The 15,414-nt window shown below is 45.5% G+C and overlaps 1 protein-coding gene across 13 annotated transcripts in view; it reads right to left on the reverse strand.

Annotated features, from left to right (window-relative positions):
• SLC4A10 (solute carrier family 4 member 10) overlaps positions 1 to 15,414 on the reverse strand; it is a 1,044,586-nt gene that overhangs the window by 717,682 nt on the left and 311,490 nt on the right. For all 13 annotated transcript variants that reach the window (XM_069224249.1, XM_069224250.1, XM_069224244.1 and 10 more), the window contains exon 2: positions 14,759 to 14,840. In XM_069224249.1, coding sequence (XP_069080350.1) covers positions 14,759 to 14,840 — 82 coding nt within the window. The remainder of the gene's footprint in view (positions 1 to 14,758; positions 14,841 to 15,414) is intronic.

Here is a 15,414-nt window from a genome sequence, read left to right on the forward strand (position 1 = left end):
TACCGTCCATCCTAGAAGTGTTCATTGATGGTGCAGTGACGGAAGATGAATGAGTCATGGACACTCCCAGGATATTTAGCCACGATGTTGGTGATCAATCCTTGGTAATCGACAATGGCCTGCACATTGATAGAGTGTGTGTGCTTCCTGTTGCTGTAGAGGTGTTCAGTTGCAGCAGGTGGCACAAGGCGTACATGTGTGCAGTCGATTTCACCAAGGACGTGTGGGAAGCCACTAATGAGGTAGAACCCCTGTTTTGTTACCTGCTGCTTCTGCAGTGTGTTAGGGAGGCAGATGTGGACCCCGATGGCATCCAGTACTTTGGGAAAAAAGGCAGAAAATGATGACTGTGATATTCCGACAACCAGGGCACCAGTTGTTTGAAAAGAGCCACTTGCCAGCATGTGAAGTACGGGAAGCAGCTTGGTTTCTGAGGGATGGTGCGGGGTGTCAGCAAAGTGGGTGCCAACTGCGGCTCAATGTTTCACAGCAGCTGCTGAATGGCCTGCCAGTTCAACCTGTACCTCTGGATGATGTCGTGTTCCCTGAGGCCATGAATGGGTTGTTCTGGGGTGGAATATCCTCTCCTGCCTTCTGCGCTGCCTTTGGGGTCCCTGTTGGTGTTGTGGTAGCTGCTGTTGTAGCTGCTGGGCTCTACGTCTGCGCGCACGCTGGATAAGAATCACCTCCATGTCTCCCTTTTGCTGCTCTGCTGTTGCTTCTGTGTGTTCTGATTAAATACAGGTGTGTTTGCCCCATTTTAACGCCTGCCCTGACCCAGGCGTTAAATTTTGACGCAAATCGGTCTGAGCGTCATTTTCCGGCTCCGGCTCCGCCTCCCGGCAGTGCGTAATTTTTGCCCAAAAGCATAAATACGATGCAGGGCCATTTAAGTCATTTTTTGGACGGGAACGCCTACCTTGCATATCATTAACGCAAGGCGGGTTGCCGCATACAAAAAATGACGCACACGGCGGACTTTTGTCGTCCGCAGGCTCGGGCGTCAAAGTTTAAATACGGGGCAACGTTTGCGCTGCATGTGCGTCCAAATATTGGACGCACATTCGGCGCAGACGGAGTATAAATATGCCCCCATGTGTCTGTATGAAGGGCAATAATAAGGTTTATAAGGCCCCAAGGAATACCCATGGCATGATTCTTCTTCCAAAGAATCTGCCTGTCTACGCGATCAAACACTGTTGAAAAATCTACAAAAGCCACGTAGACAGGCATTTACTTACATTTCACATATTTTTCCAACAGCAGATGGATCACTATTATCAAGGGTCGAAGACCAGCTCTAAACCCAGCCTTTTCCAATGGATGATATGTTTTTCTTCTATCCATTCTAACACATTATTTAAAAGATTTTTCCTATAGAATCTAATAAGGTGATCTGCCTATTGTTGGAAAATGGGTTATTGGTAAGGGCAGGTGGGTACCTACACTTAGCAATAGGCCACTAACCTCCACTTAGGTCCAGTTAGGTCTCAGTAAATTAAACCCAGCGCAACCCTTGGTAGCTTGGCAACGAGCGACAAGGCTTAACTTAGGAGACAGAGTGTAAAGCATTCAAATATCACAAAACAGTAACTAAATAAAACACAGGAAACAGTTTAAAAATCCAAAACAAATGTATAACAATAGATTATATTTTTATCTTTAAAATGACACAAAAATGAATAAAAATCGGATAAGGGGAACCGGAGATATGAATTTTTAAAGAATTATTGTTTTCTAGCGCTTAGAAACAAAAAACACCAATCTGGTCATCTGGTCGCACCTCGACCGGGTCAAAGTCAAAGTTTAAGGCCGACCGTGATGTAGCCCGGCTCGGCTACAGCCCACGGGAGGCCTCGGTCAAACGTTTACCTTCACACTTAGTTGTTTTTCAGAAATTTTTCTGCAGCGGGACGAACCTACCAGTCCAATCCGACCTCCTGGAACTCTTCTCCGGATACGCGTCGCGGGAGCCCACGGTGGAGATTTTTACCTTCGGACTTAGTTGCCTTTTCGAGGTGAAAATCCTTTGATTGGGGCAAACCTGGATCTTGATTCGACGTCCTTGGAGCCCTCCTCGAATACGCTGGCTGGGACGTCCCGGTCAACTTTCTACATTCAGACTTATGCCCTCATTATGACCCTGGTGGTCGGTGGAGAAGTGGTGGCATTACCGCCAACAGGCTGGCGGAAAAAAAATGGAATTATGACCATGGCGGTTACCGCCATGGTCATCCGCCACTTCTCCGTTCCAACCGCCAGGGCGGAGACGACCGCTGGGCTGGAGACTTGGGTCTCCAGCCCAGCGGCCGTCACAAGACCGCCGCCGGTATCATGACCCGGCTGACTGCCATGGATTTCATGGGGTTGGGAACCTCCATGAAATCCATGGCGTTAAGCACCATCAGTGCCAGGGAATTCCTTCCCTGGCACTGATAGGGGTCTCCCCCACCCCCCATCCCCACCCCCACCCCAGAGTCCTCCCCCCACACCCCCCCACCTCCCCACCCCACTGCCACCACCCAAAGGGGGTAGGACCCCCCTCCCCACCCTACCCCCAACATGGCTACACAGACACACACCGTACATGCATGCATACACCACGAACACACATACAGCACACATACCAACAAACATGACTACAGACACACACTCAGTCATGCACGCACACCCACATACAGACATACATGCATACATCCATACAGACAGACACCCACACATTTCCGAACACACTACACCCCAGCATGCATTCACGCACTCACACACCCCCTCTACATACTCACACGCACACCTCCATGCACGCACACAACACACAACACTCCCCCCACCCCCCTCCCCTAACAGACAATCAACTTACCTGTTCCATTGATCCTCCAGGAGGGGACGGGATCCATGGGGGCTGCTCTGCCGCCAGCACCCCGTCACCAGAACACCGCCACACCGAATAACGGAACGTGATTCGCAGGTGGTGTTCTGAAGACGGGGCGGTGGAGGTAGAGCAACCTCCACTTCCCCGCCAACCGCCAGCATGGCTGCTGGTGGCTCTCCGTCCAAAAAAGGATGGAGGGCTGCCAGCAGTCATTACTCGCTGAGGTTGTAATGACCACCTTAGTCTCTTTTTTTGGAGATTTTCTTCACCGGGACGAACCTGCAAGTCAGGCCAGGTTGCGGTTTAGGCAAGCAGGCTAGAGTTGCTGCGGCGGGTCAGTCCCTCTATGGACCTTTTTATCAAAAGTTCTCCAAACTTCTCCAAACTTCTGGATCTTCTCCCAGATGTTCCTTTAAGGTTCTTTTGGGGTCCACAGCTCACCCCAAGGTTCCAGAAGCTCTGAGATGATCCTTGGGGGCGTGTACTACAACTCCCAGAATGCACCTGGCGCAAACTCCTTTTTGGCCACTGGACAGTGGTCAGCTGGTTGATTTCTTCAGGAGTTGGTGCAGGGGACTCTGGTTAGCAATTTTTCACCTGTAGCAAACAGGGAGTCCCTCCTTGAACCAGTTGAAGCCAGGCAAAGTCCTTCTTGTTGTGAAGCCCAAGTGTGCAGTTGGTGCAGTCCTTTAGAGTGCAGTTTCCAGGTGCAGGTCAGGGGTCCAGCAGGGCAGTCCTTCTTCTTCTGTAGTTCTTCCTGGTAGGGATCTGGTAGGGAACTGAGGTGTAGGTGCAGGGCTGGCAGTTTTATCCTTACTCTGGGGTGAAAAACAGGGGGGTCCTGGTTCTCCAATCAGGGGCAGGGTCATTCCCCCTGTGATCACCACTTCCTGGGAAGTGTGGCAAAAATCAATCCCAGGAGGCAACATTCCTCAAAAATCCATCATGGATGAAAGTGATTTTTGGAGGTTACATCTGGCTGAGCCCACCCACTGGTGTGGCTAAAAATCATAAACACACCCCTCTCCTGCCCTCCCCTAATCTAAACAAGGGGGCACCAGTTGTCTGGGGTTGCAGGATGTGGGGGTGTTGGTGGGTTGCTCCAAATGTCCTTCTCTGCCTTTGAAGACCAGTTTGCAGCCCTCCCCCCTCCCTGCCTCACCATCTGCTGAGGGGAGATCCCCTCCCACAGGCACATCTCTTTGTGTGAAGCCAGGCCACTTCACACCTCATCAAGGCAGCCTGGCCAGGCTGCTAGAGGCTGGCCAATCAGAGCACAGCAGCAAACACAATGCAGGGCCGAAATTGGCAACTTTTCAGGTAAAGTTTAAAACTCTTTACCTGAACAAGTTATATTAAATCCCACAACTGGAAGTTGTGGGATTTATTATAACAATTAATTTGATACCAAACTCTTAGTATCTGTCACTTAAGGGGACTTTTACAATTAAAATAAAGTCCTCCCCATTCTAGCCTATGAAGGCCATTCACTACAATGAGGGGAAACGAATTTGGCTGTTTTTACCCCACCAGGGCTTATAAAACTATTTTTATAAGGTCCCTGCTTATAGTTACATGGCACCCAGCCCTAGGGGCACATAGGGCACACCTTATATGTAAAAATAAGGTAGTTTAAGACTTTGGAACTACTTTTAATTCCAGAGTTGAACTTGCATATAACTTTAATTTAAAATCAGACAGCAAGGCAGGCCTGCTTTTAAAATGACACTGGGCACCTCAGCAGTGCACCTATGGGTGCACTACCTATGCTGGGGTCCCTAAACCTACATGCCCTACCATATGCTATGGACTTATAGGTAGGTTGACTTAGCCAAATATAATTAACCTCATTTGCATACTGATTGTACACAGAGCACAGGCCCTGGGACTGTTAGCAGTACCCAGGGCACCATAAGAGTCAGGAAAACACCAGCAAAAAGTGGAAAATGGGGGCAAAAAGTCAGGGGGCCTCTGCAATTAACCCTGTTCTCTCACACCTATAATTACACAGAGAGTTTATAGAGCCCTTCTCGTGGAGCAGCAATATAATGCTCCCTCTCCATGAGCTTGGAACCCTCCCTGTGGAATGACAGCAACGAAAAAAGCACAGATAGATACATGGCCCAACAATCTATAGCTAGTTTTGAAATAGAAAAAGGCTGTTGATGTGGACCTCAAGCCCCCATGTATATAGCAGGCTTAGGGTGGAGCAATACTTCCTGTTGTGAAGGGGGCAAAAGAGGGACAATTCTCTCATCTACTCCTTCATCTTGGAGCTTCTCAATATACCCATCAGAGGACTGACTATTCCTGGCATAAAAAGAAGTTATATAATCCTGCCATTCCACACTAGTTATGGTATTTATTTTTGGCTCAACCAGAGAACCTGTATTTTCCCCAGAAAGCTTTAGAGTTGTTACACTTTACTGCCTCCGTTAGCTTAATCCAAATATCATCACAACTACACCTTTTTTGGATTTTTAATAATCTAGTCCTTATTTTTAGACATGCAATCCATGTATTTCTCTTTTTGGAATAATGGACAAATTGCCTTCTTTGTAGATGATTCATAAGCCTATTAAAAGTGAACCTTTTATTAAAATTATTAGAGCGCTTTAAATATTGCTTCCTGCTGGGGCCTCCCGAGGTATGCACCATGTCCAAGAAGAGACCACAATCCTATTCAAGTCAGTTGCACACCATAAACTAACTTGTGCTTACCCCCTTGGCACAGAGCAGGCAGGCTTAACATAGGAGACATTGTAAAGTATTTGTGCAACACTTCAAACAGCAACACAGTGAAAACACCACAAAAATGTTCCACACCAAGTCAGAAAAATAGATTATATTTTTTTCAGTAAAACAAGATGGGAATTACCAAAATCCAACAAGAAGAATCGAGATATGAATTTTATAAATAATAAATGTGAAAATAGTGTGCAGAAGCAATAATTAGGGTATCAGGTTGCGCTGGACCAGGACAAAATCAAAAGTTCATGCCGCTCATGATAGAGCGCAGCCTGGCTACAGGACCTGTGCAGGGCCTGCTGAGCAACAGTACCTTAATCCTTGTCGCAGCAGGGGGTGCGTCTATGATCCCCATTCATTTGGGTTGTTGCGCTGGATTTCCCCACACAACAGTGGCAATGCATCAGTTCTGAATGTGATGCCTCAGTTCTGAGAGCGGGGGTTCCAAATACGAAGTGCTGGGTTAATCCACACTTGAAGGGTGATGCACCGATCTTCTCCATGCAGTTGTGGCGATGTGTTGGTTCCAAAGCAGTGGTTCCAGATGCAATGGAGTAGTTTCAAGTGTGATCCCTGCAACAGCGGTGGTGCAAGGATCCCAATCTCACAGCAGGCAATGCACCTGTTCCAATCGGTGCAGTGGCTTTGATGTGCAGGTTCTGGCAGATGCAGCATGTTATGCTTACTTCCCAGCATCCTGGAGTGGGTGGCACCAATTGCTAGAGCAGACTTTCAGCAAGCAAAGTCCAGGTGCTGCTTCTAGATGGAAGAGAAATCTCTGATTTTCCTGAGACTTCAGAACAGGAGGCAATCCAGCAAGCTCTTGGAGTCACTTTGGTTCTGGGGATTTAGCATTGCAGGCCCAGTCATTCCCACGCCCAGGCAACAAGGACAGCAGGCAGCAGGGCAGGCACAACAGAGAAGGAGTCCACAAAGTCCAGCAGAGTCCAGTAGAATGACAATTCATCCATCAGCACAGCAGTCCTTCTCCCTGGCAGAATGTGGCTTATGCAGCTCTTTGTGTCAGATAAGGACACAGCCTATTCAGGTGTAAGTGCAGCTCCTCCCTCCCGCCCTGCCCTGGATTGGCCATCAGGATGTTGATGTCCATCAGTCACAGATAAGCTCCCTTTGTGTGTGGCTGTCTGGAGGGGATGCACAAGAGCCCAGCTGTCACCCTCCCACAGGAGAATGCAGAGAGAGGCAGAAGGCACTAGGGGCCAGATGTAGGTAGGTTTCATTTTGCGAGTTGCAAATTGCGAGTACCAGCGACTCGCAATTTGCAACTCGCAAAATGAAATGCAGAAAGGTGTCTCAGACACCTTCTGCGACTCACTATGGGGTCGCAAAGACCCACCTCATGAATATTAATGAGGTGGGTTGCAGTTTGCGACCCCATAGCGAGTCTAGGCACTCACAGGGATGGTGGCCTGCTGGAGACAGCAGACCACCATGTCTGTGACTGCTTTTAAATAAAGCAGTTTTTTTTTTCTTTTTGCAGCCCGTTTTCCTTAAAGGAAAACGAGCTGCAAAACGAAAAACATGCGAAACACTTTAGTTTCATTTTTTTCAGAGTAGGCAGTGGTCCACAGGACCACTGCCTGCTCTGAAAAAAAAAATTTTTGCATTCACAAAGGGGAAGGGGTCCCATGGGGACCCCTTCCCTTTTGCGAATGAGTTACCATCCACTTCAAGTGGATGGTAACTGCGACTTTGTTTGCGACCGCATTCGCGGTCACAAAGCAACTCAACATCGCGATGCGGTCGCAAATAGGAAGGGAACACCCCTTCCTATTTGTGAGTCGGAATCACATTTTGCGAGTCGGTACCGACTCGCAAAATGTGACTCTGCATCGCGTAAGGCCTTTTGCGCCTCGCAAACTGCGTTTTTCGCCGTTTGCGAGGCGCAAAAGGCTTCCTACATCTGGCCCTAGATGATTTAAAGTACGAAAATGTCAACTTTCTAAAAGTGGCTTTTTCAGAATTACAATTTTAAATGTGGCTTTACCATCAGTTGGGATTTTAAATTGTGATTCCAGAGACACCAAGTTTGGGGCTCCTATCTCATTCCAACTGGAAATTACATTTATAAAATGTAATAAGGCAATCCCAATGTTAAATATTGGGAGAGATAAGCCTAGCAGTAGCGAAAAACAAATTTAAGAGTTTTCCACTACCTGTAAATGTAAAACGTAAAAGTGCATGTCAAACTTTTTAAATCATCTGCACTCTGCCCTTGGAGCTGTCCAGGGCCTACCTTAGGGGTGACATATGTATTAAAAAGAATGGTTTGGGCCTGGCAAAAGGGTTAACTTGCCAGGTCGACATGGGAGTTTAAAACTGCACACACAGGTTCTGCAGTGGCAGGCTTGAGTCATGTTTAAAGGGCTACTGAAGTGGGCGGCATAATCAGTACTGCAGGCCCACCATGCCAAGGATGCCAGGTCTAACACTCTGGATATAGGCCAGACAAATGTAAAATAATCTTCTCTACGGCCCACACTCTGATACTGATATTAAAACAGTGAGCCAATAGGGTGGCGTGAGGTACAGCATCAATGGCAGCAGAGACATCAGTAATAATTCTGAGGTCGTACTAATTTGAAACATAATATGTCTCTCTACTAAAAGGGCAAAAAGTGCCAAACGTGTCAACCCCTAGTTGAGTGTAAATTATAGGGTCAGAAGAAGCAAAACGACACAAGTGTTCAGGAGAGACATTAGTCTTCCTTTAATATCCATTCTAAATGAAAAGATTTGTATTACTGTATTGAACCCTCATTGGAAAATGAGTAGATGCTATTTTTTATTTATAATAATTTATAATATGTATATGGACCGGTCTACTGCAAGTAACGTCCACTAATCAAACGTGGAGATTCTGGCCTCTTGGTTGTAGCCACTGTAAATTTAACACCTGTTTTTATGAGATGGATGTTCGTAGGATAAATATGTATCAAAATGTTTTCCATTAAACGAAATGTGTGTTTTGTATATTGGCCACAACATGACTATTAAATGAATGCTATGAACTCACATGCATCGAAAAAAGCAAAACATGCGGGTGATTATGTACTCGTTATTAACCTGAAACATCTGCCAGTTTTGAGAGCTGCGTTTTCAAAAGTATGCATCTGGTCCTCTGACTGAAGATAATAATGCTATATTTGCTAGCCAATAATAAGCATGGAAAAGAGCGGAGAGCACTGTCAATCCGTTAATCTAATGCCTTAATGGCACTTCAGCAGGGATGCAGGGCCTGAAAGTGTGTGTGAATTAGTTCGGCTTCAGATAAATCAGTCAAATTCTCGGCTGAATCATTAGCTCCTGAGTGTGCCAAACTGTGCTGACTGGCCTGCGTTTGATGAGAGAGTATTATTGGGCTTTCCCTCGTTTACACCTTTGGTAATACATAATTTACCTTTGACAGATACAAATAAAACTGTGCACAATAATAAGCTCCTAAACAAAATGGCATAACACACAAGAAGAAAATATAAAGGATGTTAGGTTGTGTATTGTTATGGTCTGTTATGTTATGTTATGTGACACTTGTAATATGCACAACTTCCAACTAGTGTTGCATCGTGACACACATATTGCAATAATGGAATACAATACAGGCCTGAAGAAACTATCTGAAAATGAAGAGGCGTGTTAGAGGTTTAAACTCAGGGGCCATATGATGATGTTTTTTCTGTGCCTGCGCAGAAGAGTATGCGTATTTCCTCAGGGCCTGGTCACTGCATAACATTGCGCATGTTTTACTGTAAGTAGAGTTCGGAAACATAGGGCAGTAATTGCCTCTTTGTATTTCCCAGGTCCTCTGTCAGCAAGGTATGGATTAACTCGGCACTGAAGACGCTCTAAGAAGCCCACAAACCCCTTCTGGAGTTCAACATTAGAGAACACGGCCTCATACATGGGTTTAGAAGTCTATTTAGTTCTCTCATGCTTAACCTTGACACATGGTCATTGGTTTTAAAGTTTGTATATAGTGTAATGGAAAAGTAATCTCCTTTAACACTTTTATTTAAACAATGTTGGAAATCTCACGGAAATACCAGTTATAGCAAAAATAGGTAAGCGTATTACAGCACCTTGATTCATGGTATTTCTGCAAATGTAGCCTTCAATGGAGTATGCACTTCCACATTTTAAGGTATGTAATTAGTGCCAAATTTTTCCTCTTACTAACTCCCTTTTGACTGTTCGTGCTATACAGTGTAACTCAACTCCTAGTGCACTCAGACAAAATTACTTTAAATAGGAAATTCATCCAATGATCAAACATCTAGCACACCTTTGTAGCACTTCTAATCTTCCCCTATACGATTGCCGAGTTTTTTTCATATTAGGAGGGTGATTTGGTTGGAGAGTGATACATACTTTCCAGATAATTATTCGATAAAATAGTGGCAAACAAATTGTCTCCAGACTTAACTATGTTAATAGCCTTTTCATAAGGATCTAACAGGGATCTTAAGTGAACTGCAGGATGTTCAGAAGAAGGCTTTTAATAGAGTCATCATCTTCAAAACTAGATCACATCTTTCTTGTTAATCAAACAATCAATCAAGGGTTTATGAAACGTGGCAAATCAACCTTGAGGGTCTCAAGGCGCTGGAGTTGTTAGGTGCTTCGTGGTCATCTGTTCACTCAAACAGCTCGATCTTGAGTCCTTTCCTGAATTGCTGGAGTGATGAGGTGGACCTGAGGTGCAGGGGAAGGTCATTCCAAGCTTTGGCAGCCAGAAGTGAGAAGGACCATCCTTGGTTGTTGCTTCAGCAGATTCAGTGGGTGTCTGCAAGGAAGACAGAGGTGTCTGGTTGGTTGGTGGAAGGTTATGCATTTGTTGATGTATGCTGGTCCTTCGTTGTGCAGTGCTTTGTATGTATGGTTCAACATCTTGTTCCTGCATCTCTTCTGGACCGGGATCAAGTGTAGCTTCTTGAGGTGGTGTGTGATGTGGGTCCATCTGGGGAGGTCTAGGATGAGTCTTGCTGTTGAGTTTTGTATTGTCTGTAGTTTCTTCAGGAGGTGTGCTGTGATACCTATGTAGAGTGTGTTCCTGTAGTCCAGCCTGCTGGTGGTGAGTGCTTGTGTGACAGTCTTTCTGGTGTTGACTGGGGGCCACCTGAAAATCATGCGAGCTTGCGTAGGTTGTGGAAGCAGGTTTATGAGACTGCATTTACCTGTTTCTTCATAGATATCTTGCTGTCCAAGATGATGCTGAGGTTGCAGTTGTTACCTGTTGAGGTGGGGGTGGGCGGACTCGAACAAGACACCAGGGATCGGTCAACGTGATGTGCTGATCCTGAGAGGACTTCCATCTTGTCCAAGTTGAGCGTGAGACAGTTGGCCTTCATCCAGTTAAAGACATTCATCATACATATGTGGATGTTGTCTCTGGTGGTGGAGGGATCTTCTGGCAGTCAGAGGATGAGCTGGGTGTTGTTGGCGTAGGAGATTATGTTGAGCCCGTGCGATCTGATTTTGGCCAAGAGAGTCATGTACGTTTTGAAGAGGGTGGGACTGAGTGATGATCCCTGGTGGAAGTTGCAGATGATCTTCTTGGGTTCTGAGGTGAATGGTGGGAGACTGATTGTCTAGGTTCTTTCAGGGAGGTAGGAAGCAATCCATTTGCGGGTGTCTCCCTGGATTCCGATGTGGTGGAGTCTGTTGATCAAGGTGTGATGGGAGACAGTGTTAAAGGTGGCTTGCAAGTCCAGAAGGATGAGGGCTGCTGTTTCGCCGTGGTCCATGAGGGCCCTAATTTCAAGGGTGGCTGTGATCGGGGCTGTCTCTGTACCTAGGTTAGCTCAAAATGCAGATTGAGAGGGTTCCATGAGGTCGTGTTCCAGGTGTTTTGTGCTTTGCTGGTTGATTGCCTTGTCGATAAACTTCACTGGAAAGAGGAGCAGGGAGATGGGCCAGTAGTTCTTCGGTTCTGCTGGGTTGGTGTGTGGTTTCTCCTGGAGAGGCTTCACTTCAGCATGTTTCCAGTCCTCAAGAAAGGAGGTCACGGTGTTGGAAGTGTTCAGGACTTTCTGGAGCTTCTTGACAATAATCTTGCCCCCTAAGTTGAAGACATAGTGGGACAGGAGTCCGTGGGTACTCCGGAGTGCACAGAGTTCATGATGAAGATTGTGGCTTGAGTTGTGAGAGGGTCCCCATGGGTAAGAAGGTGCTTGGGATTGGAGTTTGTGGGTGTGAGTACACTGATGCTGTCGGCAAAAGGGGGGATGAGGTTTGAAGTTTTTGTAGATGACTGAGGTCTTTTCCTGGAAGAATTCCGCCAGGGTGTCACACAGTTCTTGGGAGGGGGTGATGTCGTTCTCGGAGGCTGCAGGTTTGGAGATCTCCTTTACAATGGCGAAGATCTCCTTTTTGCAATCTGTGCTTGCTTCTATGTGGTTTGCTAGGGCATTCTTCTTTGTTTTGTTCAAGAGGCGGTGGCACTGGTTGAGTGCTGCCTTGAAGGTGATGCGATTATTGTCTCTTTGATGGTGCACCACTTCCTTTCTAGTCGCCGGCAGTGAAATTTGGTGGATTTCAGTTCCGTAGTAAACCAGCTGGTTCTTCTGGCAGGTCTTTTAAATTTGGCTGGCTTGGCAAGGTGATTATGTTGGCACATTCTGCGATCCACTAGAAGGAATTTTAGCAGCCTGTTCTGGGTCAAATGTTGTGTCTGGGAGGTGGGAGTTGAGAGTGTTGCTCCACTAGTCTGACATCATTTTTCAGTTTCTGCGCATGGAACTGGGGGACATAGTGCGGGTGATGATAGGTCCTGAGATGGTGAAATGGATGGTGCAATGGTCAGTCCAGGTGAGCTGTGAGACATGGTTTTGCTTGACTCTGTTTCTGGATGTAAAAATGGGGTAGAACGTGTGCCCTGCAATGTGGGTAGGGTCGGTGACAAGTTGTTTGAGGCCGATGTTGCTCATGCTTTCCAGGAGGACGGTTGTGTGGGTGTCGCTGGGGTCATGAAGATGTAAGTTGAGAACCTTTAGGAAGATGAAGTGTTCAGGGTCAAGGGCAATCAGGGCGATTAGGACAGGATGCCGCTGCAGAAGCTGGGGCATGGTCCTGGTGGTCTGTAGGCGAGGGTGACTCTGATGATGTTTTTTTTCCATCTGTGTGGATTTGGAAGTTGAGATGTCCATTATCGGGGCTGAGTCATCAGAGAAAGTTGTGCAGCAGTTGGTGTCCTTGTAGATGATGGTAATTCCACCTCCATGTTTGTTGGTTTGGTCCTGATGTGTTATCTTGTAGCCTGCGGGGGTAGCATGGTGGTGTCCAGTGCAGAGGCAGTGTTCAGTTAGGTCTCTGTGAGGAAGATAACATCCGGAGAGAGGCAGGTTTGCTGACTGCTTGCGCATTGAGTAAAATGCACTGGAGTTGTGCCATGGCAGCCTCAGTCGGCGTGGTGGACGCAGTCATGTTTGCGGTGTCTATTGCATTGTTGGTTGCTTTGGTGTTGCCTGTAAAGCAACAGTGCTGACAGGAGAACAGTCCTCTGGTGGTGCATGAGAGGTGTGGCAGCAGTTGTTGTTGTTTGATGGGCTCGGGATCCAGGGCTCGGAGGTCTATGGCAGTGTAGCTGCATGATGTAGAAGAGCCAGGGTTCCTGGTGCTGGGCGCAGTTCAGGCTGAGATGAGTGCAGATGGCTTGCTTTCGGCACGCCCGAGGTGTGTCTGCAGTGCAGCCTCCATATGTAGTCCCAGGCAGTAGGAGGGGGTAGCAGGAAGAGGGAGGACATGGAGCAGGAAGAAAAAGGCAGAGGGCAGGAAAGAAACGGAAGGAAAACAGAAAAATACAACAGAATCCAAATACAATAACAGCAAGTTACAGGCAAATGTCGACTATACTGTCTTATTTCAACAGTGACTGCTAGGCAGCAGTGGGGGAAACGGTATGCTGGGAAGTCAGGAGCTGTTGTATGTAAAGGGCTCAGGAATACTGTATGGACGCACCCCTTTTTTGACCAAATGTACAAGGACACTCCTTTTGTGATGAACAGCAGAGGCTGGGATGTGTTCATTTGGTGGGACACAAAACCCATCCCTATCAGTACACTACAGAGATGTCTGGGACTCATGTGCATTAGGGTTGTGCCCTACAAAATTAATTCTACTTCTAGGTCTGATAGGTCAGAATACGAAAATGGTGTTGAAGAGCTAATACAGCCCGCGAGAAAAATGACCGGGACTGAACTATTTGTTTAATCATTTATTTTCTGTGTCCCATAGGCTAATTTGTGGGAAGCACAAAAATCTACATGCTATTCCCCCAAAATATCAGAAGATGCTATAATTATTGTATACGATTATTATCAAACACCCCAGTGTTGGAGTTTTATCAGGTCCAATAGTTATTGCATCTTTCTCGAGCCATACATAATCAGGCTCTTAGAACATTTTAACTTAAAAAAATATTTCATAATAAAAGTAAAATTAATTTAAATAAAGTTTTATTTAAAATATTATTCCCATTTATGTTAAGTTGTGGTATGTGATAGTGCTCCCTGCCGCCACTGATTTATATGGGAGTGTATTGCAATATAAGTGGTTGGCCATGTGAGTTGCTTGATCTACTTTAAGGTTGGGACTGAGTAAACATAAGTTTGTATTGTCTATAGTGCAACTGTAGTACATTTAAATGTGTGTTTCAGACTTGCAATTGTCTTACTCTACTGTTATGTGTATTTGTTTTTGTATTAGCATAGCACCTACTAAATCCTGACTTCAATTTCCCCTACTCCCAACTAATTTGTAATAATTATTCTTCATTTTTACGCAACCCACCATTATCCCTCCCACCGAGATGCTGTTCTGGGATCTTTGTCTTCATTGTGGAGCTCTCTGTCCAGAAAAGATAGGAGAAGTGGAAGTAAAGATCATGGGCCAAAGGTTTGCGAATTACATTTTGAAGCTTGTAAAAAAAGTACTACATTATTTACTCCAAAATAGCTTTTAGGAAGTACTGAGAATATAACATTACATGGAGGAACATAGAAAAATTGAAAATGGAAATGGAAAATGCAAGCTACTTTCATCAATATATTTTCTTTGAACTCCTGCAAATTAATTGTTGATTAAGACTTTCTAAATATACCAATGACCATCAGGTACCCTCACCTTCTAAGTCTTCTTTCTCAAAGTGGGTTTTCAGAAGAGAGCGAGTCCCTCCTCTATCCACAACTGCTTCTTCATCGTTTCTCTGCAAAATTAAAAAAGATAATCAGTATTGCATCACATCATAAAAGAACATTGATTTTTGCAAGAATTCATATTTCACAAGTATCTTGGTGGTTTATAAGTTTACATTTGGCAAAAATCTGAATTAGAAGAAACTTCATGATTTGAAGAGGGAGTCAGAGTTGACTGATTTTTCAGAAAGGTTTCTAAATATCTTACTTTGTATTTAAAATATTCTGTTTCTACTCGCAAATGGGCTGATTCTGCGAAATGGCCCGTTTGCGACTAGAACAATTCTTTGTACATGTGGCCCAAAGTTCCATTTTTCTCAGTTTAAGCAGTTTTTTGACATTGTACAAACAGAAGGAACTCATAGTTTTTGAAGACATTTATAACATGACAAAATAGAAGGAAATGTATTACTGATTTATTTGTGTAGTTATAATAGCAAAATGTAACTAAGGTGGGAAGGGTACACTGCCACTACCTAAGGCACAGCTCCATTGGCAATAATGCCCAGAATATTATGGATGCCATAGCGAGATCAAATCTGCAAGGGGTACAATTAGTCAGGGACCCTCCTCCCCTTTTATTTT

This window comes from Pleurodeles waltl, chromosome 3_1 (assembly GCF_031143425.1).
Source record: "Pleurodeles waltl isolate 20211129_DDA chromosome 3_1, aPleWal1.hap1.20221129, whole genome shotgun sequence".
Taxonomy (NCBI): Eukaryota; Metazoa; Chordata; class Amphibia; order Caudata; family Salamandridae; genus Pleurodeles; species Pleurodeles waltl.